Source organism: Sorghum bicolor, chromosome 3, assembly GCF_000003195.3.
Source record: "Sorghum bicolor cultivar BTx623 chromosome 3, Sorghum_bicolor_NCBIv3, whole genome shotgun sequence".
Lineage (NCBI taxonomy): Eukaryota > Viridiplantae > Streptophyta > Magnoliopsida > Poales > Poaceae > Sorghum > Sorghum bicolor.
In genome coordinates, this window is record NC_012872.2 from 49,832,249 (window position 1) to 49,856,786 (window position 24,538).

The following is a 24,538-nucleotide window of genomic DNA, read 5'->3' on the forward strand; positions in this document are numbered from 1 at the left end:
ATCTACACTTCATTAACTCCAGGTGCGTATCCAAAGATATGTGTCCAAAAACGGTGTCAACAAGTTGTCCAATGATCAAATGTTGATAATAAAGGATAGAGATCAGATAACTTACTTGCTTCAGAGCGATTTCGTGCCTCTGACGTGGAGATGCAGCCGGTACTATGGGTTGATCGGCTGGGGTTACCGATGGAGTAATGTTAACTAAGAAATTACAAGGATGATTATAATTTGTAAAGATAAATACATCGGTGATAATTCTGTGATCAGTACTTTGCCTTGAAGGGGTACAGTGCTTGTTTGCTGTGGGGGAACAACCGATGATGTGCTCAGATCAACCGGATCGGCAATCTGTTCAGGCATTTCGGCTGGTGCTTCTTGTGGCTGAGGTGCTGGTCGAGGGGGAGACGGTACTTGTTGTGTCTGGACTTCTGGTGAAGAAGGTGATGACTCCACATGGATCGGTGATGCTGGACCAAGAGGAGGAGATGGTGCTGTCCTCTAGCGCTTTGGATGCGACTTGGTGCTTTTGGGGCCTTTTCTCTTGTCTTGGCTGGGCTGGGAGGCATCAGCACTTGTTTGTGCGCTTCTGGTCTTCGCCGATTTTCCAGTTTGCTGTTACAATAACCAAGATTTCATGAGTAAAAGCATAAAAGAATATTGATGCAATTTTGTTGAAAGATAAATGTTACCGATGAAGTTCCTGTGGCAGTCGATGTACCCTGAAAGGATGATATGAGTATGGGATGAAATCAAGTGCAAGTAGAGGAAGTTAAGGTGTTTTACCTTGAAAGCCTGTGCTAGAGTAGCAGCAGCTACCGATGGAGATGCTTTTTCCTTTTGGTGGTCCTCTTCTTGAAGCGCATGTTGCGGTGCGCCAGAGCCGCCAGAGTTAGTGCGTGATGGCCAATCAAAGAAATCGGGCCCGATTGAAGAAGATCGATCGGCTTCCCACTCCTGCTAACTGTTGGCGCTGGGTTATTGACCTGTTGAAATAAATAGAAAGCTAATAAGTTGCCGATAGGATCAGAAATAACGGAAAGGTCAAAGTATCGGTAAAAGACTTACGATGTCGTCAGGAACTTTGTAGTCGGGGTTGATCATGCCGCGGTATGTGTGGGCCGATGTGCTGAACAAGTGCTCCTTCCACTCCTCCCACCATTGTTTGTACAGCTGAGTAATGAAGAGAGCTGGCACCCATGCCGATAGATCAATGTCTGTCGTATCGGCATTTGGCTGAAGCTGAGCTATCCTTAACTATTCAAGCCCACCTGTTATTGTTTCCCTTGGCTTCACCACATCGGCAAAACAGAGTCTGATTGGTAATTAGCCAAAAGCTAGTTGGCGAGCTAATGCCGATGGATTGTAAAACTCATAAGTGGGGCTAGAGTTTTTCCCACTGCCAAAGGTGTTTACTGGGATGTCCCTCGCACCAATTATTGCCATCATTAAGTCGTTATCCTTATTGAGAGCATCATCGAAGGGGTGGAAGATGAGTGGAAATCTAGTTTTTGGATCCTCGTAAGGCATCCGTGCTCGCTGTTCTTTGGTAAGACCATCATATAAGGTTTGGAAGAATCGTCCAATTTGGTTTTCGTTGCAACTGGTACCGGGCAGAACTATAGCAGCCTCGCCATAATTGATGGGCGGACGAGTTGCCGATTCATCTTCAGCTAGTTCCTAATCTTCGGCAATGTCTCTGGGGAATCGCTGTGCAAAGAGATCGAACCGAAGGCGTTTATGCATATGAACATTGAGCCACATGTTGAAGAACCACCAGGGACCTCCTAGGTTGCCGATAGATTCCCCTAACAGGAGCTTCTTAGTCACTTGGTGGAGGAGGTGATAGGTAGAACCGAGCAAGTATGGGCCAAGAGGAATCGGCCGCCATCGGCTAACCTTTCTGCTGTCGATAAGTAGAAAGAGGTTGGTCCTACCGATCGGCCACAGAAGACAAACTTGTCTAGCCACATGTTCAGGAAAGTGGCATGTTCCCTTTGCCCAACTGGTCCTGTCTTCTGGTATTTCTAAATATATCCTGACCAACCGCTGATGTTGCGGGTTTCTACTTTGCGCTCGGGTTTATGGTCGTACAAATGGCTATCATCAGCAGATGCGATATCTAAGCTAGTTAGCATGAGCACATCGGCAAGAGTGGGGGAAGCAGGGCCATGTCCAAACATAAAAGCATTGAGAGTATCTGACCAGAAGTATGAAGCAGCTATCAATAGTGATTCATTCCTATTCATATCGGCAATGGATAGCCTGATACACTGATCTAGTTTGCGTTCACCCTAGTGTACTTCGTTTGAGTTACTAACTCTCAAGAACCAATCCTTCCATCCCTTGGTGGAACTCGGCCAGGATCGGAAGGTATCTTTCCACAGATCCAGAGAAAAGTTCTCGGTTCTAAAGAGGATCTTATTTGTTTCCGCGTTGATCACATCGGTAGGATCCGGATCACCCAATGGACCGAGGCATTGAAGATGGATTTGCTCAGTAGGGATAACGATTTTCTCGATCAAATCCTAAAGAGTTGAAGATTGGAAGAATAAAAAGAGAAAAAGAAAGAAATGCTAAGTAAGTAGACATACAAAAAGGTAAAAGTGCGGCAAAAAAAGGGAAGATGAGGGTAGAATAACTTCAGAGACGATGAAGTTGACGGCCATTTCCTCCTGAAGAAGAAGAAGATCGGAGACTTGAAGAACTGTTGAGGAAGATTCTTGCCAGAGTTCTTGGGTTCTTCGACAAAGACCGCTGCCAGGGAGATGGGTTTGGAGGATGCAGGATGACAAGGTGGAGGAAGAGTGCTGAAGAAGGAAGTATTTATAGAACAAAGTGAGCAAGGGCATTTCTGACTTATCTCTTTTCCACATCCGTGAAATTCGAGGGTGTGCAGTTGGATATGGTAACTGTTCGCACGGTAATCAAGGGATTGTGCAAGTGATTTGACAGCAAGCGGTGATTTTAGGAGATATTTTACTGTGCAAGATCTCCTGGTCAGGTCGTCGGCAGTTCACTCTAACGGAAAAGTTGTCAATGAGCGTTTGTTTGGGGGATTTGGTTCGAGAAGTTGAGAGATTCGAGGAGTATGCTGGAGATCTGGGTTAAGGTTGCTTGGATTTGGTAATTAATCACTGTCAGAGGGGAGTAATTGCGGAAAGGCATCATTACTGAAGAGAATTTCGGAGCATTAATGATTTTATACTCTGAAATTGGGGGGCATGTGTTGACACTATTTTTGGACACGTATCTGGGAGTTAATGAGATGTAGATCGGCTGGCAAAAGAATGGTGACTGGTTATCAGAGGAGTTGCCGATGGGTTATGATGCCGATGACTAAACAGCTGGATGTGGCCAACTCTAGGGATGATGGTTAATCTGTGCCGATGACCGATATTAATGATTGCCGATGCCGATGGAAGCTAGTTTGACGATAATAGCAGCAGGGGGCGTGAGACTTGCCGGGAAAAGGATGACGGTGCACCAACCGCCTAGAATGAATAAATTAATGTTTTCCATAGTTATTAGAGTTTATTCTGTATGCGGACTTCGTCTAGTTTGGAATTAGAATTCTAGTCGTGTCTGGTTGTAACTCTTTTGGACAGGGTATAAATGTAAACCCTATAGCAATGTAAAAAATATACAATCAATCAAACACAAGTCTTTACATCTATTCCAGCGTCTATTTTTTCGACGACTTCGTCACCTCGCATATTTTCTTTTTACTTACGAGTTTTTAGGAATTTATCGAGTCAATCTCGGCGAGTTCTCAAGTTCCGCGTGAATACCTCTTGGCCGTGGCATCCGGGCGTATCGCTGTTGTCGGGACCAAAGTATTCGAGTTATCACTTTTGTCGATTGTAAGGTTAAATCGGCTGGCACGCCTTAACATTGAATCGGATATTAGCCCTTTGTGTTTGCAGATCCACTTTGCATCAATAATAGTTATTTTCATACGTAGCTTTTTTCCTTATAGTGCAATCAAAGTACTCTGATGGTGTTTTAGATATTTAACTTTACAAACTAGGTGGGCTTCTAAACCAGAAACACTATCTACGTCCGTATTTTTGCCTCCGTTCGTTCGATCTTGTTGATGGTTATGATTTGCCCGTGCGGGACTTCATTACATTGGATTCTGCATTTACTGTTCCGCTTATGTGTGCTTACTGTAATCCATAATCCACGTTGCTGCTTGGATTCGTTAGCTTTTGCGTTCTCCCGTTTTAGTCTAAAAACGCTCCTGCTCCAAGCTTTCGTCGGCAAAGGTCGGGCGCAGCCTCGGCAGCGAACGCGGGTTTTATAGAGCAACTCCAACAATTCCCCATCTCTCCTTCCCATCCTTGGTTTTTAAGAAAAACAGAAAAAATATGTCTCCAACAGTTTCCCATCTGGGTTTTCTATTTTGGGAGAGGTCACAAAAACAATCTGAACCGGCGCATATTTCCGCACGTTCAGAGCTGCGCATCGCGTCTCCCATCGCGAGTTCGCGACACATGGTCCTCCCGCGCGCTGTCACTTCTTCCCGCGCGAGTTCCAGGAGTCGCTGCCCCGGTGATTAGCATGCATGAACCGGATGGCTTGTTGTAACCTGCTTCTGGCCAACGATGCACGGACGGCCTGCCGGGATTAGCATGCACGAACCTAAGAGGATGGCTTGCTGTGACTTGCTCCTGGCCAACAATGCACGGACGGCCTGCCGGGATTAGCACCGGTGATGGGTCGAACCTTCGAACCTGGTGATGGCGTCCTGATCTGGAGTCGTGACCTGGCGAGGACGACGCGAAGAAAAGACCGCGAAGACGGCGCGTGAAGATAAACTGCGGGAAAAATTTTAGATGGGTCCAGAAAATTGGTTTTTAGGAAGTGAATTATGGGAAACTATTGGAGATGGCCTTGTTTTTTCTTTCCCATATGATTTGGGGAGTTGGCAAATATCAAGATATGAGAAACAAAAAATGAGAAACTGTTGGAGTTGCTCTCACTTCCCTTGTTTCTTCCACCCCAATTTATTATTAGTACCTATGCCTATCCTTCTCCGCTGCCACTCCCTGCTCGTCGTCCTCACCCACTTCGTAGGGGCTTCTTACTCGCCGCCGCTTCTTGCTCGTCATTCTCGTCTATTTCGCCGGGTTTTCTTCCACAGCCGCCTTTCCAGCTGAGCCGGCCGTTCCTCGCTGCACACGCCCGGCGGGTGTCCGTTAGGTGTCCGTCGTGGCGGGCCACCCTATGGGGACTGCTGTTGTGGCTCCCCCTTTTCTCGCCCGTGCTGTAAGATTCTTTTGTTGTTTTCGGATTCTCCCGACTTCGCTGGATCCCTTGTATTTCGATTTGTTCCTGCTCTGAGCGCCAGCGGATTGGTCTGCTTTTTGATGAACTCACGTTGTTTCGTTGCTGTGCAGGGCTGTGTTCTGGTTCCGGAGGTCCGCGTGGTTGCGTTCTGCTGTCCCGTGTTTGGTTTCTGGGTGTTATTCTCGTTGCTTACATTTCTTGTCCCTTGTAGACTTTTCTCATTCTGGACTGAAGCTTTCTTAGGGATCATGGGGCTTCAGGTATTGCAACGGTCAGTGACTCAGTGCCTTATTATGTTCTTAGGGATCATGGGCTTATAGTTTTGTACTTAGTGTAGGAGCTATTGTTCTTGGCTACATTTTCCTGTAGGAAAAGTCTTCCTGTAGGAGTCGTGAGAGCGATCTGCATGCAAACTCAGAGTCAAAGTATGTGTTTCCCTATGTCTCTACGATGCCAAGGCAGGAATGGATTTATGGATCTTTTTTTAGGGATGTAAAATCATGTAAGTTTGGTTTTGCCTTGCAGTATATATGAAACTGGAATTGACATTGGTATCTGAGATTTATGTTATTTGGTGTCTGAGAAGGCCTACACATTGTGACTATTGATGATCCACCATTTTGTTGCCAAGCGAGTACTTTCCTCAGTGTTTTTTTTCTATTGCTCATTCTTTGTGCATTACTGAAAATCGGTGATTTTTGCAGAACTATGGGAAAATGAGCTTCTGATATCCACAATGGCAGAAAAGGTTACAAACAAACTCTTACCAACTTAGGGTTGTTGGTTTTTTACTCCTGAGAATAGTTGGGCTAGAGTATGAGAGCAGACTGCTGATTCTTTTTCAAGATTTTGTAATAAAAAAACGTATGAGTAGGTTAGATCGCAGATCTGTGCTTGCTTGATGTTATCTAAAAATGAGTTTTTTGTGGTTGATAATTTTCTATTTGCCTTAGCAGAATCTGTTGGATGATACTCATTGGCTTCTACTCATGTAGTGTGTGGACATGAAATTGTTTATTAATTGGCTTCTATGTTTTTGCTAGGAGAAGTCATCTACTACATTTTCCAAGGGTTTGCCCATACTGTTCAGGCCTACTTAAGCAGTAACTCCCTAACAATGGACCCCAAATTTCCCAGACATTACAATTTGTATAGCGAATTGACGGGTCAGATTTCTGTACTTCTTTCTGTAGCGAATTGAGGGCTCAGATTTCTGTACTTAAATTTTCTTTGTGCTCTATGGTGCATGGTGACCAATGAAAGGGAGGTGTTGTTTTCAGGAAATCAAATTGAACAGATGAACTTGATTCAGTGAGTTCCTTTCCCTCTTGCTTTGTTTTCCTTCCTATCTTTTAGACCTGCAATGTGCTATAGTGTGTCTGCTTTCATTGAGTTGCTTAAGTTTTTTGTTTTTAGTGGCTGAGCATCGAATGTCTGATTTACTGATTTAGTCGTTCTTTACTCTGTGTCTTTGGTTATTGAATTGCCACTGCTAGGTTTCATTAAGGTTGTATAGAACATTTTCGTTTAGATTCCTGTGTAGTCAGATCATGCCCGTGCATATGAACTGGCTGCTTGTCGTGGACTATAATTTCCAGTGCTTAGTTTTGTAAAAAAAGGTAGCTTGTGTGTCTGTTTCTCTGGCAGCCAGAGTCTGCTATTAGGCAATGTGATTCAGAGAGGTTTGAGTATCTAGCAAGCCAATGACATTGCTTCCTTAAAGAGGTTTTGCTGCTTAGACTGTTTGTTTAGGTTCATTTGCCGCTAGGCTATGGACAAATTATTGGTCTGTACTCTTGATAGTAAACAAGAAAATAGATGCAGATTATATGTTTGGAAATGTGCTTATTCGTTTGTTTCACTCGATGCAGAGTATGCCATGAATTAGGAAGCCCATGATCACCTAATCTACCTTATGCAGCTGCTGCTTATCCTAAGCTTGAGGCCTCCATCTAGCTTGGTGTTGTCTTGTCTCAGCTCCTAGACAAAAACTTCCTGTGAATGTGCAATGATGTTCCATCATATTTTATGCTAAGTTGTAGAGAACAATATACCGCTTCTCTATGTCTGTACATATTTGCACTGTATAATGTTTGTGATTTTTAATTCATAAATTAATTAAACTAAAGTTTTCCATATACAACATCCATATTCTGCTTGTCCTCGCGTGCAAAGGCGCGCGCCTTCCACTAGTTTTATTTAAACGTGGTGATTTGGTATATGTCTATAGCAATATGTAATTACCAATACTCATGGTAATAGCTTAAAGATTGAATGTGTGGTTGTAATAACTAATTGTAATTATTGTTGTTTTGTAGATACATTTCTTATATTGATCTTTGTAGTGGCAGTAGCTCACCTGCAATCTTTATTTTGAACTATGTACTTGAATTATGTAACAATGATGATTGGCTAAATAAAATGTTATTGAAATAATATCATTTTTAAATAAAGTATCACAGTATTATTTTTCGCACTCTAAAGCGCATAGTCGAGAGTCGATGGCTATCGATCTGTGTGTTTGTCACTTCGGCACGCGTTGACATGGCCAGGTATTAGTTTGTTTTTTGGATTAAATATAATTTTGTAGTGTTGTTATTTTATTGTATGATTCGTGTGTTTTAAGTATAAAATATTAGTTATTCCGTAGCAACGCACGGGCACGCTATCTAGTATGTTTAGAAGTTCATGTCTCATATTGTCTCATGCTTGAGCACTATTTTCTATTAAATATATGAACTGTGAAACTAGTGAGATTTTTTGCTTAATATTGGTTAGTTTGTCATTGTTTATTGCTAAGATGGAAATACGGGTGTTAAATTGTTGTTGTACTTGTTGTTTATATGATCATATAAGATGTTGTTTGTTCTGTCATGTACAAACTCGACAGGTATATGCACCTGTGGTGCGTAGGACTGGGTAAAAAAGGTTTATTTTTTAGATTTTGTTAGTACAGGTAAGGTTTGATGTATCTAGGACTTATTTAGTTAAAAAAGTTTTTAGATTTGGTTACTGTAGTATTTTATTTTATTTGACAATTAGTGTACAATTATAGATTAATTAGGTTTAAAATTTTTATTTCATGATGTTGGGTACCGTAAAAAGGATACCCAAATCAGAATAATAAAAATCGCAAAAGACAAAGCAAACCATCCATGATCACCAAGGCTCAGAGCGCGGGCCCCGGCTCCCCTGACCCCTTGGCCTCGGGCGCAAGCCACGGCTCGCCCGACCCCTTGGCCTCGGGCGCAAGTTCCGCCTCGCCCGACCCCTCTTGGGCTCGGGCGCCAACGCCGGATCGCCCGAGCCCCCGCCTCGGAGCCAGGCTTCCAACGCACGGCGCCCGTACCCACGATGTGACGGACGCAGTGACCCCCATACCACGGCAGGACATGGAGGCGACTATTCCAACCACCCCGACCACTGTAGCCTTACCTCTTTCACTGTGATGTACCGCCTCACAGTAAAAGAGGTATGGGGAAGATTATCCAGTGTCACTATTGGTAGTCTTCTCCAACTATTATAGGACATGCAGCAGTGCCACCGATCCGACCCCCACGACTTCAACAGGGCTCGGTAACCCTTCACAGGAGCAACCATACTGTCAGCCATGCCTCAAGGACGGGATGGGCAAGCCTCTACATGGCCGGGACTGTGGCAATACCACTCACCAGAGGAAGATCACCAGTCACACATGTAAATTCCTGTGTCCCCCTTGAGACTATAAAAGGGGGGCCAGGGGTCACAACCAAGACACGGCCAACAATCCACACAATCAAGACTCAAGCAACACACAAATACCACAACTCCAAGCGAGTTCACTCACAGAGTAGCAAGTAGTGCTCTGTCCACCACACAAAAGTCGAGACCTGGGACTTAGCCCTCTCTCGCGACCTGCTTGTACACCTCTACTACAAGCATATTTGGGTGCAAGGCAATACAGACCCCCGATCTCACACTGGACGTAGGGCATCCTTAGCCCGAAACAGTATAAACTCTCTGTGTTCCACTTGCATCACCAACTGGGTTAGGGAGACACGCATACTTATACTTGTTTGTGTCTAGACGACGAGTCTAGACGCCGACAGTTGGCGCACCAGGTAGGGGCCTTTTGCGTTGCATTCCCCTTTCCCTATTGCGGAAATCCCGGATGGCAGACGGATTCCACCCGCTTCGCCTCGGTACCATCATGATGTTTGGGAGTTTGGATTTCATGTCGCTTGGCTCCGGCTATGACATGGTCCTCCTCCCACCACGTGGTGACACCGAGCCTCGCCCCGAGCCGATCCCACCACAGCCAGTGCGCGGGAGGCGCTTGGGACACCATGCCGGGGATGCCCGGCGGGGGCGTCAGAGGTCCAGGAACTCTGACCCTACCACCGAGGCAAGGGCCCATCCGGCCCTCCCCCCGCATATCCCTCACCAGATCGCCCGTTCCTCTGGCCCGACAGGTGCTAGAGGAAGGGCCCGTGGAGCATCAAGCTCCGCTTCACGGACCAACAGGGGGGCTTCGCGACCTCCTGTTCTGCCCCGGTCAAAGGGCAAAGCACGACTTCCGCCCCCTCCTCAGAAGAGGGACCACGGGGCCTCGACTTCCCGTCATCCTTCACCTACGGATGGAGGAAAGGCAGCGGCGCCTTCTGAGCTCCCTCTTGGGCTCAGGAGCACCGCCGCCACCTACGCTTCTTCCGCGAGCACTTCACTAAGTGCGTACGCGGATCTTCCAGGACACCACCTAAGGTCTACCCTGGACCTTATCGCTACACCACCCGTTTTGTCGTACCCTGAGGATCCTACCTCAGGAGACGATGAATGGGCTAGCGCTGATTTTTCAGGGTGTGGCGACCCGGAAACTTTCATGCGCTTCCTGGAGGCTAGCAACTACTGCCTCGGCTACTCCGACTCCGACAACGGCAGCTACGATCTGACATGAGAGTGTTTCAACCTCGAGGTCGGAGGAGCACCCCCCAACGCTCAAGGGGGTGCGGGGCCCTCTAACGCCACTCCACCTCCCAACACGACTCCCGGGATCCATCCTGGAGCACGCGGGGCCGCTTCGGGCCCCGAAGGACGGCGCCCTGACCTCGAACAGCTCAACGAGCTAGAGGCCAGGCTCGAGGAAGAGCGCGTACGCCTCCGCCAACTACGCGAGACTCTGGTGCAAGACCAGTCAACCCGCGGGGACGGAGGCGAGGCTAGACGCCGCGCCCGGGACGTCAACCGCCGCATCATCAAGGACGAAGGGGGAGACAATCCCCCAGTCTTCAGCATGGCCAGCCAGAACGTGATGGCTGCCGCACTCCTCCTCAGAGCGATGCCCGAGCCATCGACTCTTGAGGGGAGAAGAGTGCGCCAGGGGCTGCGTGGCCTCCTAGAGCAGGCCGTGGTACAAAACGCAGAAAGTTTTACGTCACAGTCCCAAAGAACGAGACGCCCGGGGGATCGACCCCCTCCAAACAAGGCACCAACGGTGCAGGGTCTGCCGCCCCCTAATTCGCAAGGGGGCAACAAGGCCCCATCTGTCCATGAACATGTCGGGACCAACGTGGACGCCCGAGCCACCCTCGATGCCAGACGGCGTAATAGGGACGAGGCAGAGTCTCGACGCTACCGACCGCGCCGAGGTGGGAGGTACGACCCCGACCACGACCGCAGCACGTCGCCGGAGCCTCCGGGTCCCCGCGTCTTCAGCGAGGCCATCCGCAGGGCCAAGTTCCCGGCACGATTCCGACAGCCCCCCGACCTCACCGAGTCCTCAGGGGAGACCAACCCTGAGCTCTGGCTAGCAGACTACCGCCTAGCATGTCAGCTAGGCGAAGCGAACGATGACCTGCTCATCATCCGCAACTTGCCACTCCACCTGGCTGATTCGGCCAGAGCGTGGCTCGAGCATCTTCCTAAGCGCATGATCCACGACTGGGCCGACCTAGTCAAGATCTTTGTCGGGAACTTTCAGGGCACATACGTGCGTCCTAGAAACTCCTGGGACCTCAGGAGCTGCCGGCAGAAGCCCAATGAGTCCCTCTGAGACTTCATCAGATGATTCTCCAAGCAGTGCACCGAGCTCCCCAACATAACAGACTCAGACGTCATCAGAGCCTTCATCGCCGGTACCACCTGCAAGGAGTTGGTACACGAGCTCGGTCGCAAGACCCCCACGAGCACAAGCCAGTTGCTCGACATCGTCACCAACTTTGCCTCAGGTGAAGAGGCAGTTGGCGCAATTTTCTCCGATGGCGCTCCCAAGGGGAAACAAAAGGCCGAGACCACCGAGGCCTCAGGCTCTCGCGACCCTAAGAAGAAGAAGAAGAAGGGTCGCAAGGGGAAGCAGGGTCGGTCGGATGACAACCTGGTCGCCGCGGCAGATCGCAAGAACCCCAAGCGGGCTCCTGCTGGCCCCGGTCTCTTCGACGAAATGTTGAAGAAGCCATGCCCCTATCACAGGGCCCAACCTAGCACACCCTCAAGGAGTGCACTGTCCTGCGTCGGTACTACACCGACATCATAGTCAAGGAGGGCGCTGAAGAGCCCCCCAAGGATGACAGGGGCTCGGATCAACCCCTAGGCGACTCAGGCCTCGATCCCAAGGTCCCCGTGGCTCATGAGCAGGAGGCCATGGACATCGAGTCCGAACCCCCTGCACCAGACGACTCGCCGGACTGGCGCTATTCCTTACTGCAACGCCTCGTCAACGGCACTTTGCCCTCAGACCAGGCTGAGGCACGACGTGTGGCTCGCTGTGCCAAGACCTTCCTCCTCGACGGAGGATGTACATGCGCAGCCCCTCGGGCATTCTTATGCGCTACATCACCCATCAGGAGGGTATCAGGCTCCTTGAGGACATTCCGGCAAGGCTTCTACTGGCCTACCGCCATGGCCGATTCCACGGAGATCGTGTGAACCTATGATGGGTGCCAGTTCTACGCTCGGCAGATTCATCTCCCCGCTCAGGCTCTGCAGACGATCCCCATCACCTGGCCCTTTGCTGTCTGGGGCCTCGACCTCGTCGGGCCTCTGCAAAAGGCGCCCGGGGGCTTCACCCACTTGCTTGTCGCAATCGACAAGTTCTCCAAGTGGATTGAGGTCCGACCCATGACAAGGATCAAGGCTGAACAAGCAGTGCTGTTTTTTACATATATCATCCACTGATTTGGAGTGCCCAACTCCATAATCACTGACAACGACACGCAGTTCACCGGGCGGAAATTTCTAGAGTTCTGCGACAGGCATCACATACGTGTGGACTGGTCAGCCCAGAATCTTCAACCGGTTGGACAAGTTCGGAAAAAGGTGGCTCAAGGAGTTGCCAGCCGTGATCTAGAGTCTAAGGACTTCTAGAAGCCGAGCCACAGGTTTCACCCCGTTCTTCATGGTCTATGGGTCCGAAGCCGTCCTCCCCACGGATCTTGAGTACGGGTCTCCAAGGGTACAAGCCTACGACGAAAATAGTTGCAAGACGTTCCAAGAAGACGCGCTGGACCAACTGGATGAAGCCAGAGATGTAGCCCTCCTACACTCCGCCAAGTACCAGCAGGCCCTCTGCCGATACCACGCACGACGAGTCCAAGGCTGAGCCTTTCAAGTCGGCGACTTGGTGCTAAGGTTCAGGCAGGGCAACAAGGGTCGTCACAAGTTCACGCCCCCCTGGGAAGGAGCCTTCGTTATCGCCAAAGTCCTCCGACCTGGCACTTACAAGCTCGTCAACGAAGCAGGGGAGGTCTTCAAGAACGCGTGGAACATAGAACAGCTACGTCGCTTCTACCCTTAGAATTTTGTAAAGACATCCATTTGTTCATCACCTCGAAAGAATAAACGAAAGTTTAAATTATATGGTTGTTTCCTTTTAGAGAGTAAGCCTCGGATCTGCCTTGCTGAGTCCGAGCCTCCCTCAGGGGCTACACGGGGGAACCCCCTGTGGCAACCCCGAATCTTTTTTCCTTTTTCGCGCAAGTCAAAGCACCCCGACCCAAGGTTTTTCTTTTGTTTCCTAAAAGAATTTAAGAAACCGTAGATCCATCCCCTAAATCTTAAGAAGGCGTGAGCCCAAGGAAAGATCCGCGCCCATGGGCAAGGACGACCTCCACTCACCCCCTAGGATCGGGGGACGGATCCGGTTTTCTAAAAATTACTAAGGAAGAAAAAGGACTTAGGCTCGGGATGCTCTGACTAACGCAGACCCTAAGAGGCTCACCCGACCCCGCGCTGCTGAGGTCGGGTCGGTACAGGAGAAAAGAGATAGCAAAAGACATAAAAGAAAACTTAAAAGGAACAATCATATAAACATTCATATTCAACATCAAAGTTTCATATAGAAAACAAGGCCCACTGGCCTTTGATGTTCACAAAACAAAACAAAAACTAACTAAAGGGTCCTACTGCCCTGGTCAGGTCCCTGCACGTCGAGGGGGGGAAGCCCCACTTCAGCGTCAAAAAAGGTGGCCAAGGCATCTCCTAGAGCGTCCGCGGCGTCGCCAAGCTTCTGCAGCTCCTCTTGGGCCTCCGCCTCGTCATCAGGGAGGACATAGCCCTCACTAACCGCCGGCAAATTGATGCCGACGTAGTGAGAGCTCACCACCGCCAGGGCCTTCTTCACCCCGGCGTGGAGCGCCTCCCTCATCCTCTCCCTGGCCCAGGAGTATAGAGCCTCGACGCGGCTCCGCAGCAATGACCCTGATGCGTCTGCCGATACCCCGAGCCCCTCGCATGCCGAGGCTACCACAGCCTCCAGAGCCGTGCGGTCCGCAACCTCGATGTCGAGGGACTTCTGCAGGGCACCGGCGGCAGAGGCTGCCTCATCCACCTTCTCCTCCAGCTCTGTTGAAAAACAAAACGAAAAGACCAAAGTTAGGAAAACCAGTCCAAATGCTAAAGGGCCAAGGTAAAAGATTCAGTTCTTACCCTCGACATGCTTCTCACTCTTCGCCGAGCTCCGGTGCCAACGGACCACCTCGCCCTGAGCCGCAGAGAGGTCGGCCTGGGTTTGGTTCAGGGCAAGGTCTTTCTCGGCGAGCAGAGCCTCTAGCCGAGCGACCTCGCCCTTGTACCTCTCGGCGGCGGCCCTCTGCTCTTGGGATTCCAGGGTGAGGTCGCTAACCCTTTTTTCTAAGGGAGCAACACTCTCTCGGGCTTCTTGAGCCTCAGTCGCGAGGGCCGAGCACTTCTGCATAAGCTCGGCAGAGACCTCTCATTCCTTCACAAGTTCCCCCTCAGCCGCCTCCCAGGCAGCCATCTCATTTTCACAGGCGTCCCGTTCCCTGCGGAGGAAAACTGACTTCTCCAGGGACGTAGCCTTGAGCGCCTGCAAGATCAAAGATTGCACGAGGAGTCGGTACTACAATACAAAACAAAAAACGCCTCATACCAGGGAAGGAAGCCTCACCTGGGCTAGCTTGTACATGTCTCGGCTCACGAGCTCAGACGCTCGGTTGATGGCCTCGACGCTGGCACGCCCGCACGCATCCAGACCCTGCCAGAGGTAGGCCTCCGACGGGTCATCCAGAATGAATCTGGCCCTTCCCTCCACGTCATCAAGGTTGGGCCAGACCATGGGGCTCTTGCCACACGGTGCGTCGTCCCCTCCTCCCGCTGCGGTAGCCTCGGGTCGGGCAGGGCCCACCCTGTGAGGACCTCCGAGAGGTGCCGCACTAAGCACCACAATGGCCCGACCCTCCTCGGTTTGCTCGGGCCGAGCCAGACCCCCTAGACCGGCATCTCCGGGAGGGGGAATAGCCCCGAGGGCCAGGACCGTCTCCTCTAGCTCTTGGGGCCTCGGCGTCCCCACCTCCTTCGACGGGGGATTTGGTGTCTTCCCCCTCATCTCCTACCCCCCCTTCTTTCTAGTTGAGCTCTCCCTCCTCACGGTTCAGGGGGGCGGCGACTTGGGCCTCGCCGACCCTGGGGTGGACTGCGCCCCCCTCTTCACGGCCTTCAGGGGAGCCAGCCCCACCGAGGCCACCTTGTGCTTCCGGCTGATGAAGAGATAACACGAATTAAAAGAAAGAGAAAAACAAAAAATCAAAAGAAAGGCTAAAAAGCCAAAACATACCTTGCCCAGGGGGCAGCACCCTTCTGAGAGCTCAGAGCTCCCTTAGCGCCGAGGGTCGCCGGGGGGACCCCCGTCTCTCGAGCGGTTGGCGCGGGGGTTTTGACAGTGGTCCCGGCCCACGACGCCTCAGCCGAGCCTCCTGCATCCGCCCCGGACACCGGACGAGGTTCAGCCGGGCCCTCCGGCGCCGCCGGTTGTGGGGGTACTTCAGGTCCACCCCCCGGCGCCCTTTCCCCCTCCTGGGGACCCGAGGGGACAGAGCCCTCTCGGGGGACATCGTCCTCTTCGTCATCCACAATGATATGGGGGGCGATCTGCTCGTCCCCCGGTGCTTGGGACCCCTCGGGAGCCTCCGACCCCCCTCGGGCCTTCGACCCCTCCGGGATTTCGATCCCCCCGCCGACAAGGGGGATCACGTCGTCCTCCTTCTCCTCGAGCTCGTCGAGCCAGTGCGTCCCTCCCCCGCCCTCTACCTCCGAGACCGAAGTCTCAGGAGAATCGGGCGGAGGGAGTCCCGCCTTCTCAGCCTGCCGGCGGTTCTTGGCGGAGGTCTCGCGGCGCTGCACCTTCCTCGCGCTCTTCGCCTTCTTGTCCTCCTTTGCCTTCTTCTGCTCCTCGTTTCGAGCCCGATTCTTGGCGCGGAGCTCCTTGTCCTCTCGGACTGGGGCCAGGGAGTCCTTGACAATCCCCATCCCCTGCAAATAGGTGGCAACCAAGGCTAAGGCGGGAAAGGAGAAAGGCAAGCGCAAAATAAAAGAAAAAGGCGGCATCTTACCAAAGAAATGTAGCCCTTCTCAGGGCGCATTGGCACCACCCGGGAATCCTTTAGATCTGGGTGCGTGGTCCTCGAGACCCAGGAGGCTATCTCCGTAGCCGACACCGGCGCCTCTAGCATCCGCGTCCCAACCCAGGGGACATCCCGGGTCATCTCGAACATAAACGCCCACCGCTGTGCTAGTGGGAGCAAGCTCCTCTTGTGGAACGCCGTCGCCACCGTGGCCGTGGTGACCCTGGCTTGACGCAGCTTCTCGAGCCCCGCGAGGAGGGGACCGATCCTCTTCTACTCCTCCGCAGGTGCGCCCCACGCCCACTTCGTAGGGCACTCCGTCACCTTCTTCTCGGAATACCCCGGGAGTAGCCCGCCGTCGTTCCGGAGGTAGAACCATCCGCTCTGCCACCCCCGGTTCGACGTGGGCATGACACTCCAGATGTATTGGTGGGACCGCCCCTGGCGGAGCTGCAGCGTGCAACCACCGACCCGCAGGGGAATCTTCTCCCCTCCTTCGTAGCGGGCGGACATATCCGCCTTGAAGAGGTGAAGCCAGAGGTTCCAGTGGGGAGGGACCCCCAGGAACCCCTCGCACACCGTGGCGAAGACGACCGCCTGCATCACTGAGTTGGGGTTGAGGTTGTGCAGCTCCACAAATGCAGAATTGCCCAGATAAGAGAGCTGGCCGGAGTTCCGAACCCTCGCTCCAAGAACGACATGAAGCAAACCACATAGCCCGGAGGCAGGTTTGGCTCCCTGTCACTCACTGGGGGAGCGATCCACTCCGGCAACCCCTCATCAGTGACGGGGCAGAGGAGCCCGCCCTTCACACACGCCTCCAGCGCAGACCTCGTCACGTTGCTGGGGGGCCACGCATCGTCGCCGGCCATGGCTGCGAGCAGACAAGGACGCTTGTGGGATGAAGACGAGGAGGCGGCGACAAGAAGAGGGCAGCAAGAAGAACAGGAGGCAAGAGCAATTTTTGCGAGTGCGGGAGGGAAGGAATCAGGGCCCCCGCGGCTGCTTTTATAGAAGGAGCGCGCCGCGGCCACGCCTCCCACACAGAAGATCGATGGGGAAAAGAGCAACCGTCGCCCGCTCCCTGGTCAGGTGAAAAACTCAAAGCGCCACCTTCCCCCAATTTCCACGCCCGCCGCACGCGCGCATTAATTTCGCAGGTGAAGCGTCGCTTCTGGTCAGAGCACAACGGCACGGCCGTTCCGACTCCCCACGCAAGTTGCCTCAAAAGGGGCACCCTGAAATGTTATGCCAGGGCGGTTCCTTCCAGGACAAGCGGCACCCGACCCCCTGCTGACCCCGAGCAGAATTGCAAGGTGGTTTCCGTCGGGCACAGATTCTGTCTCGCCCGACCCCCTGCTAACCCCGAGCAGAATTGCAAGGTGGTTTCCGTCGGACGTAGATTCCATCTCTGTCACAGAACCGACCAAATTATAAGAGTTCAAGTGCAGAAACGATCACCAAGCAATCAAGTTTCCAAACTTGAGCCCATATAATCCCGGTAGTCAATTGAAATCACGAAGGACTTCAAACCAACTCGCAACAAACCAAGATCGTAATAGTTCAACATAAACACAACGAATGTTACATAGTCATACACTGCCGTCGAAGCGGCACCACATCGAAGTATTAAGTTATTACAACACTTGTTCAAATAGCGGAAGCAAAATAGTTACACACACAAACCATAGTTCAGTTCATAAGTTCGGGTTACTGCCAGAGTATACACCACCCTTCCAAAAGCAACAGGTACGAAGTTGTTAGAGAACCGTGCCCAACGGTTAGTCCTCATCCCCAGCGGGATGGAGACAGGTCTTGCAGAAACCGTCATAGAAGATATCATCTGCAACAGGTGGGAATAAACCCTGAGTACGAGAATGTACTCAGCTAGACTTACCCGTCTAGTAAAACATAAAAGACACCAAGGATCATGCAAGGCTAAATATCAAGTGGAGCTGGTTGACTCACCTTTTGCCAAAAGCTTAACTCACAACTATGTTATTTTGAGAGCATCATCTTTAATTATCATCAACCTACAACTAGATTGGCACCTATACTACAGCACATCACTTGATTATTACAAACAATAATAACCATATCAAATTCATCATATGTTCTTCTTGCTATCATCATTTTCATGAACCAAGTTCATTAGTGAATGCTACGTTTGCCGCTGCTCTGTCAAGTTCTCACTAACCGGGAGAGACGGCGATTCAAATCGAATTCCTATCCAGCTGGAGGGTTATTCCTAGCACTCACCCAAGCATCCCCTGCCGGAGAGCCAACGGGTCACCTTTGGTACAACTCAGGAATCGCGGCTCCGATCAGCGCCGCACTCCCAGGGCTACCACTATGCCAGGGAGGTCAGGAATTTTAACTCACCTGCCTTTGGACTTAAGCCAATGGTCCCCCGCACACCGCACTTCCTCCGGTAGTGCGCACTTTATACTTGCCGGTCTTCCGGCCTGAGTCATACTACTCGGCTTCGCGGTCGGAACGAGTTATCCGGCCAACTAAGTGTTAGGCATGCGTTCAACATGACAAGAGGACGTACAACGATCGGTCCTTAGATGCCACAGACGGAGTTACTACAAACTTGCAAAACTCCGCCCGGCTTAAGTCAATTTAATCAGGTTCCATCCACGATAGCACATATAGACCATCGTGATCCGACACAACCCTATATCGCGCAGGTGACAGGATATCACCCGACTTCTACCGATTAAAGCAAGGCTAAGCTGCTACTCGGCCCTAACTCTACAACCAGGGTGTGGTGAGTTATCTGGACAAGGATAGAGTAGAATGCAGCAAAAGTTTCATCACAACTCCTATACGTAATGCATCAATAGATATAACATATTAAGTAAACTTTCAAAAATAAAGAGAGACTTAGAATGCTCCGGGGCTTGCCTTTCACGAACGAGGCCGGCTCGTGATTTGGGCACTCAACTTCTTCTTCGGGCTCCTCGAGTTCGACTTGCTGGACCTCCACCTCTTGGCTGCCCTCCTGACCTTCGGGATTCGCTTGCAGCTCGTAGGAGACTGTCGCGTCCGATGCACCTATTGCATGCTCGAACAATAAGAAGATGCACATGCTAACGATGAATGCTTGATAACATAAGTAACTCACTGGACACTCATTTACGGAGCAAAAGTCATACTTGCTCACAAAAGTAAATAAGCCAACTCAGCCCACAACCTACCATGATACTAAAACAGCAAGCAATATAAAACAGGAGTAGCTCAGTAAATAAATCATAACTAATGACAGACAGGTCCAACAATCATGAGTGAAGACATTCTGGAAAGCTTATGAAATTGTCTACTACTCATCTTTAAACATCACAGCAAGATTCATACATTAAACCAGTCATTTAAACAAAGTTCCAGGTTCTGTCCCAGAAAAACAGAGAACACCTATTTCTGGAACCCAACTTGGAACAGCTATAACTTTTAAACTACTTGGCCAAATGACCTCAAATTTAAACCACAGCTAGTTCAATAAGTTTCGAACAACTTTGATTTAGACAAGATGCACAGAAAGTCAAGTTGTCATTAAGCAAAGTTAAATCCTTTCCTTGCTGTCCAGAACAGCCTTTAACCCTTTAAATAATTCTTTAATGACATAACCAAAACATAACCCATGCCAACCACATGGCTTATGAGCACAAACATATTACAAGGTTACCAGAACACCAGATGAAAAACCCCAAACATTTACTTAACGAGGCATTTATTAATTAATCCTAAATAAGAGCATAATTACAAGATACTAGTCAAAGTGCTCAGAAAAATCTATAAAAATTACAGAAGCACCAATATAGCACCAAGACATCATCATAAAAATTTCAGAGCAATTGCACATACTAAATTAGAGATATGTATTTAACATGTGCCAAGGTAATTATTTCATAAATTCAGAAACATGACTCATATGGTGCCAAACAACAGATTTCAGATTATTTATGTCTTAGGAATACCATAAACCTGTTTACTACCAAAGTAGAGCACCAGCATAAGCACCAATTAATTTATATAATTTAATCAAGGAAACAAGCCACATTTCAATCATAAATTACATAACAAAGCTGCATTGCTCCAAAAATACCGAAATATTTATCAAAGCACTCTAATACCATACAGAGGCTACCATAAAATTTTCAGAGCAAACTAAGTAGGATAACAAAAGATATGCATTTATCCATGAATAACAGGATTAAATCCTTAATAAATATTTTCCCAGAAAACATGGTTCATTTTATATTTTTATTAAAAACTAGCCATCTCAAGGAATACCACAAAATTGGTTTCACAATTTTTGGATCTCTGAAATAGGAGATATGATTTTTGCAAGAAAGCCAAAAATCCAGATTTGAATAAAAGAAAGGGGGTGACCGTTGAGTCACTGACAGACGGGACCCGAGCGTCAGTGACGCCGAGAATAGAGGACCCCTTCGCCGGCAAATGCTCGCCGATGGTGAGCTTCTCTGGCGGATCCAAGGGCACCAACGTGCTTCTGGGAAGATTCCGCGTCGATTGAGGTAGGTGGCGCTAGGGTTTCGGCTACGGAGAGGGGTCGCCGTCGGCCATGGCGGCGCAGCGGAGCTATCCCGGTTTACGCCGGCCATTTCCGGCTGGTAGAGCTTCGGGGAAGGGTGGCTACAACATCAGTGAGTCAGCGCGGAGCTTTTGAGGTAGGAGCGCCTAACCCTAACGGCTCCGGTGAACCTGCTCACGTGCGAGGTGCTCGTCGGCGGTGAGCACGGCGGTGCAGCGGCCGTGTTCCCGCGCGACGGTGAGGCCATATCTGTAATGGCGTGGTGTGGACCGACGCCAAGACCTAAGCATAACCTAACGCTACTCAGCGAGAAGAAAGGGAGCCAGGGTGGAGCAGCGGCGAGGTTCGCCGGAATCGGTGTCGCGACGGCTGCGAACCCGACGACGGAGAACTTGCGAAATGCCGCTCACCTCGGGGAGATCTCGTCCAACTGATGGGTGGAGAAGATGGAGGAGCTCAAGGCGGACTTGGAGGCGCTCGGAGGCAAAGCAAGACGCAGAGGCGAGGGCGCGAGGAGCGGGCGAAGCTCTCGGTGGCAATGGCGACGGCGTTTCCGCCAGAGCGAGCGCGAGAGAGAGGAGGAGAATGGACGGGCGCTGAGTGAGTGTGGGGCGCCGTGGCATCCATGCCAACACCGTCGACCAGACGAGCGGGGCCATCGCCGGCGTACGGGCGCCATCTGGCGGACAGGTGGCGCTCTGGCCATCCACGACGGCGAGCTCGGCCTCGGTTCAGAGAAAATGGCGACGGTCTGACAGAGCAACTTCACCGATGATTATCTCCCAAACCAGACCGACTTAGAAGATGATGCAGTTGACAAAGTTGAAGTTCCAATCGAGTTCTACAACTTTGTCAACTAGAGCAAAGGCCAGATCGGCCGAGATTGAGAGATATAGAGTTTTCAAAATCGATCGAGCAAACTGGTTTCGTTCGAAGACTTAGAAAATTTTCTAAGTGTTGGAAACAGCCCCAAATCTGCCTTGTGGGTCACTTTTGAGCTATTTGTGATCATTTTCATGAGATGGCCATAAAACAACTTTTGTTCCTTATAAAATTTGCTACAACTTTGCTGTAGGAAGTTTTGACATGCAAACATTTTATGAAATACTTTTTAAAAGCCTAAGCAAAAGAGGTTTCTAGGACCTATTTGCATAAGTATGACTTAAGTGATTATTTTGGAGAAGTGATCAACATGAACATTGTTCCCAAGGTTAAGTTAAGCATAGATAAGCTAATTACCAAGGCATTAAGCACAAACACAAGCATGGTTCACTCAAACATAAGCATAGGAAGCCTATTTATGCAATTTAAAACACATTTTTGCATAGAATAACATGGCTCAAGATAGATGATGATCATGATATGCTTTGAGTAGATGATGATACTTATGCTATGCACATGATTAATGCAACCATAACACTGGGGTGTTACAGCCCTCCCCCCTTACAAAAATCTCGTCCCGAGATTTGAAAGCTTACTGATTTTCGAAGAATGTTTTGTAAACTTCTTTTAAATAATCCTCCGTCTCCCAAGTAGCATCTTCCTCCCCGTGGTTGCTCCACAACACTTTGTAGAGCTTAACCACACGATTACGCGTCTCCCGTTCCTTGCGATCAAGAATCGCTACGGGTTTTTCTTCATATACCAAGTCCGACTTCAACTTGATATCTCGAACTTCGACTCGTTCCTCCGGTACACGAAGGCACTTCTTCAATTGTGATACGTGGAATACAGGGAAAATAGCTCGAAGCGCAACAGGGAGTTGAACTTTGTATGCCACATTCCCTTTCTTTTCGAGAATCCGATAAGGTCCCACATAGCGAGGTGCAAGCTTTCGCTTGACTCCGAACCTTTGTACACCCTTCATCGGAGACACCTTGATGTACACATGGTCACCAACTGAAAACTCAATCGGCTTCCTTCTTTTGTCGGCATAACTTTTCTGACGAGCCTGAGCAGCTTCTAGATGTTGCTGGATAGTGCGGACTTTCTGCTCGGCTTCGTTCACGAAATCGATGCCATAATACCTTCGCTCTCCAGCTTCTACCCAATTCAATGGAGTTCGACACTTCCGACCGTACAGGGCTTCAAATGGAGCCATCTTGATACTATCCTGATAACTATTGTTGTAGGAGAACTCACCTAGTGGCAACCACTTAACCTAAGAACCCTTTGAAGAGAGAGCACATGCCCTCAACATGTCTTCTAGGATTTGGTTAACTCGTTCAGTCTGACCGGCCGTTTGGGGATGATAAGCAGAGCTACGGACTAAATGAGTACCAATTTGCTCATGCAGACATTCCCAAAAACGAGCAGTGAACTGAGGTCCACGATCTGATACAATAGTACACCATACTGACGAACGATGTGCTCGAAATATAACTCTGCATATTGATGTGGACGGTAGTCAGTTCGGACTGGAATAAATCGAGCAACCTTGGTCAAACGATCTACAATCACCCATATGGAGTCGTAACCCTTAACAGAAATTGGGAGTCCACTGATGAAATCCATGCTGACTTCTTCCCATTTCCAACCAGGAATTGACAAGGGTTGAAGCAAACCAGCTTTCATGTGAACAGCCTTCACGCGACAACAATTGTCACAACGAGCGACAAAAGCAGCTATCTCCTTTTTCGTCTTTGTCCACCAAAACAACAGTTTTAAATCCTGATACATCTTGCTACTACCAGGATGGATAGACAATTTGGATGAATGAGCTTTAGATAAGATCTGATTTCGCAGCTCACGGTCTTTTGGGACCACAAGTCGATCCTTGAACCAAAGAATTCCGTTCTCATCGACCCGGAAATGCTTGGTTTCTTCTTCCTTCATTTTCCTCTTTATATGGTGGATGCCTACATCTGTCTGCTGTAATTCGATGACTCGATTGTGAATGGTACTCTCCAGAGAAATCTGGTTGAGCACGAGTGGATGCATAAGATGTGACAACAACGGATCTTCCACTTGGATGGAGTGACAGTGCGCTTTCCGACTCAAGGCATCCGCCACTACGTTTGCCTTGCCCGGATGATAGTGCACTTGGAGATTATAATCTTTAATCAACTCAAGCCACCTTCGCTGACGCATGTTCACTTCAGGTTGAGTGAAGATATACTTGAGGCTCTTATGATCGGTGTAGATATTACACAGATTACCGAGCAGATAATGCCTCCAGATTTTCAAAGCATGAACAACTGCTGCCAATTCTAAGTCATGAGTAGGGTAATTGACCTCATGCTTTCGAAGTTGGCGCGAGGCATATGCGATAACACGACCTTCCTGCATCAACACACAGCCTAAACCAATGCCCGACGCATCACAAAAGACATCGAAGGGCTTCTCGATATCAGGTTGAGCTAGGACAGGAGCTGATGTCAGCAATGTCCTCAACTTGTGGAATGCCTCTTCACACTCAGGTGTCCACACAAACTTTTCATATTTCTGAAGTAGACGAGTCATAGGCTTGGATATTTTGGAGAATTCCGGAATGAACCGACGATAGTATCCAGCCAGACCAAGAAAACTCCGAACCTCATGTACCGAAGTTGGAACTTTCCAATCCAGCACTTCTTGCACCTTGGCTGGATCCACCGATATGCCTTCTTCAGATAAGACATGGCCCAAGAAAGGTACTTTCTTCAGCCAAAACTCGCATTTGCTAAACTTGGCATGAAGCTGATGTTCACGCAAACGCGACAACACTATACGCAGATGCTCTGCATGCTCCTCTTCATTGCAGGAATATACCAAGATATCATCAATGAAGACCACCACAAACTTGTCCAATTCGGGCATGAACACCGAATTCATAAGATACATGAAATGAGCAGGTGCATTTGTAAGACCGAAGGAC

The 24,538-nt window shown here is 49.6% G+C and overlaps 1 protein-coding gene across 1 annotated transcript; it reads left to right on the forward strand.

The window, feature by feature from the left end:
- On the forward strand, positions 321 to 7,430 carry LOC110433709. The gene is made up of 8 exons (XM_021456224.1): positions 321 to 491; positions 4,964 to 5,271; positions 5,403 to 5,423; positions 5,504 to 5,552; positions 5,662 to 5,717; positions 5,818 to 6,040; positions 6,336 to 6,603; positions 7,164 to 7,430. Exons 1-6 carry the CDS (start codon positions 321 to 323, stop codon positions 5,849 to 5,851), a joined length of 639 nt encoding a protein of 212 aa, XP_021311899.1. The 3' UTR covers positions 5,852 to 6,040; positions 6,336 to 6,603; positions 7,164 to 7,430.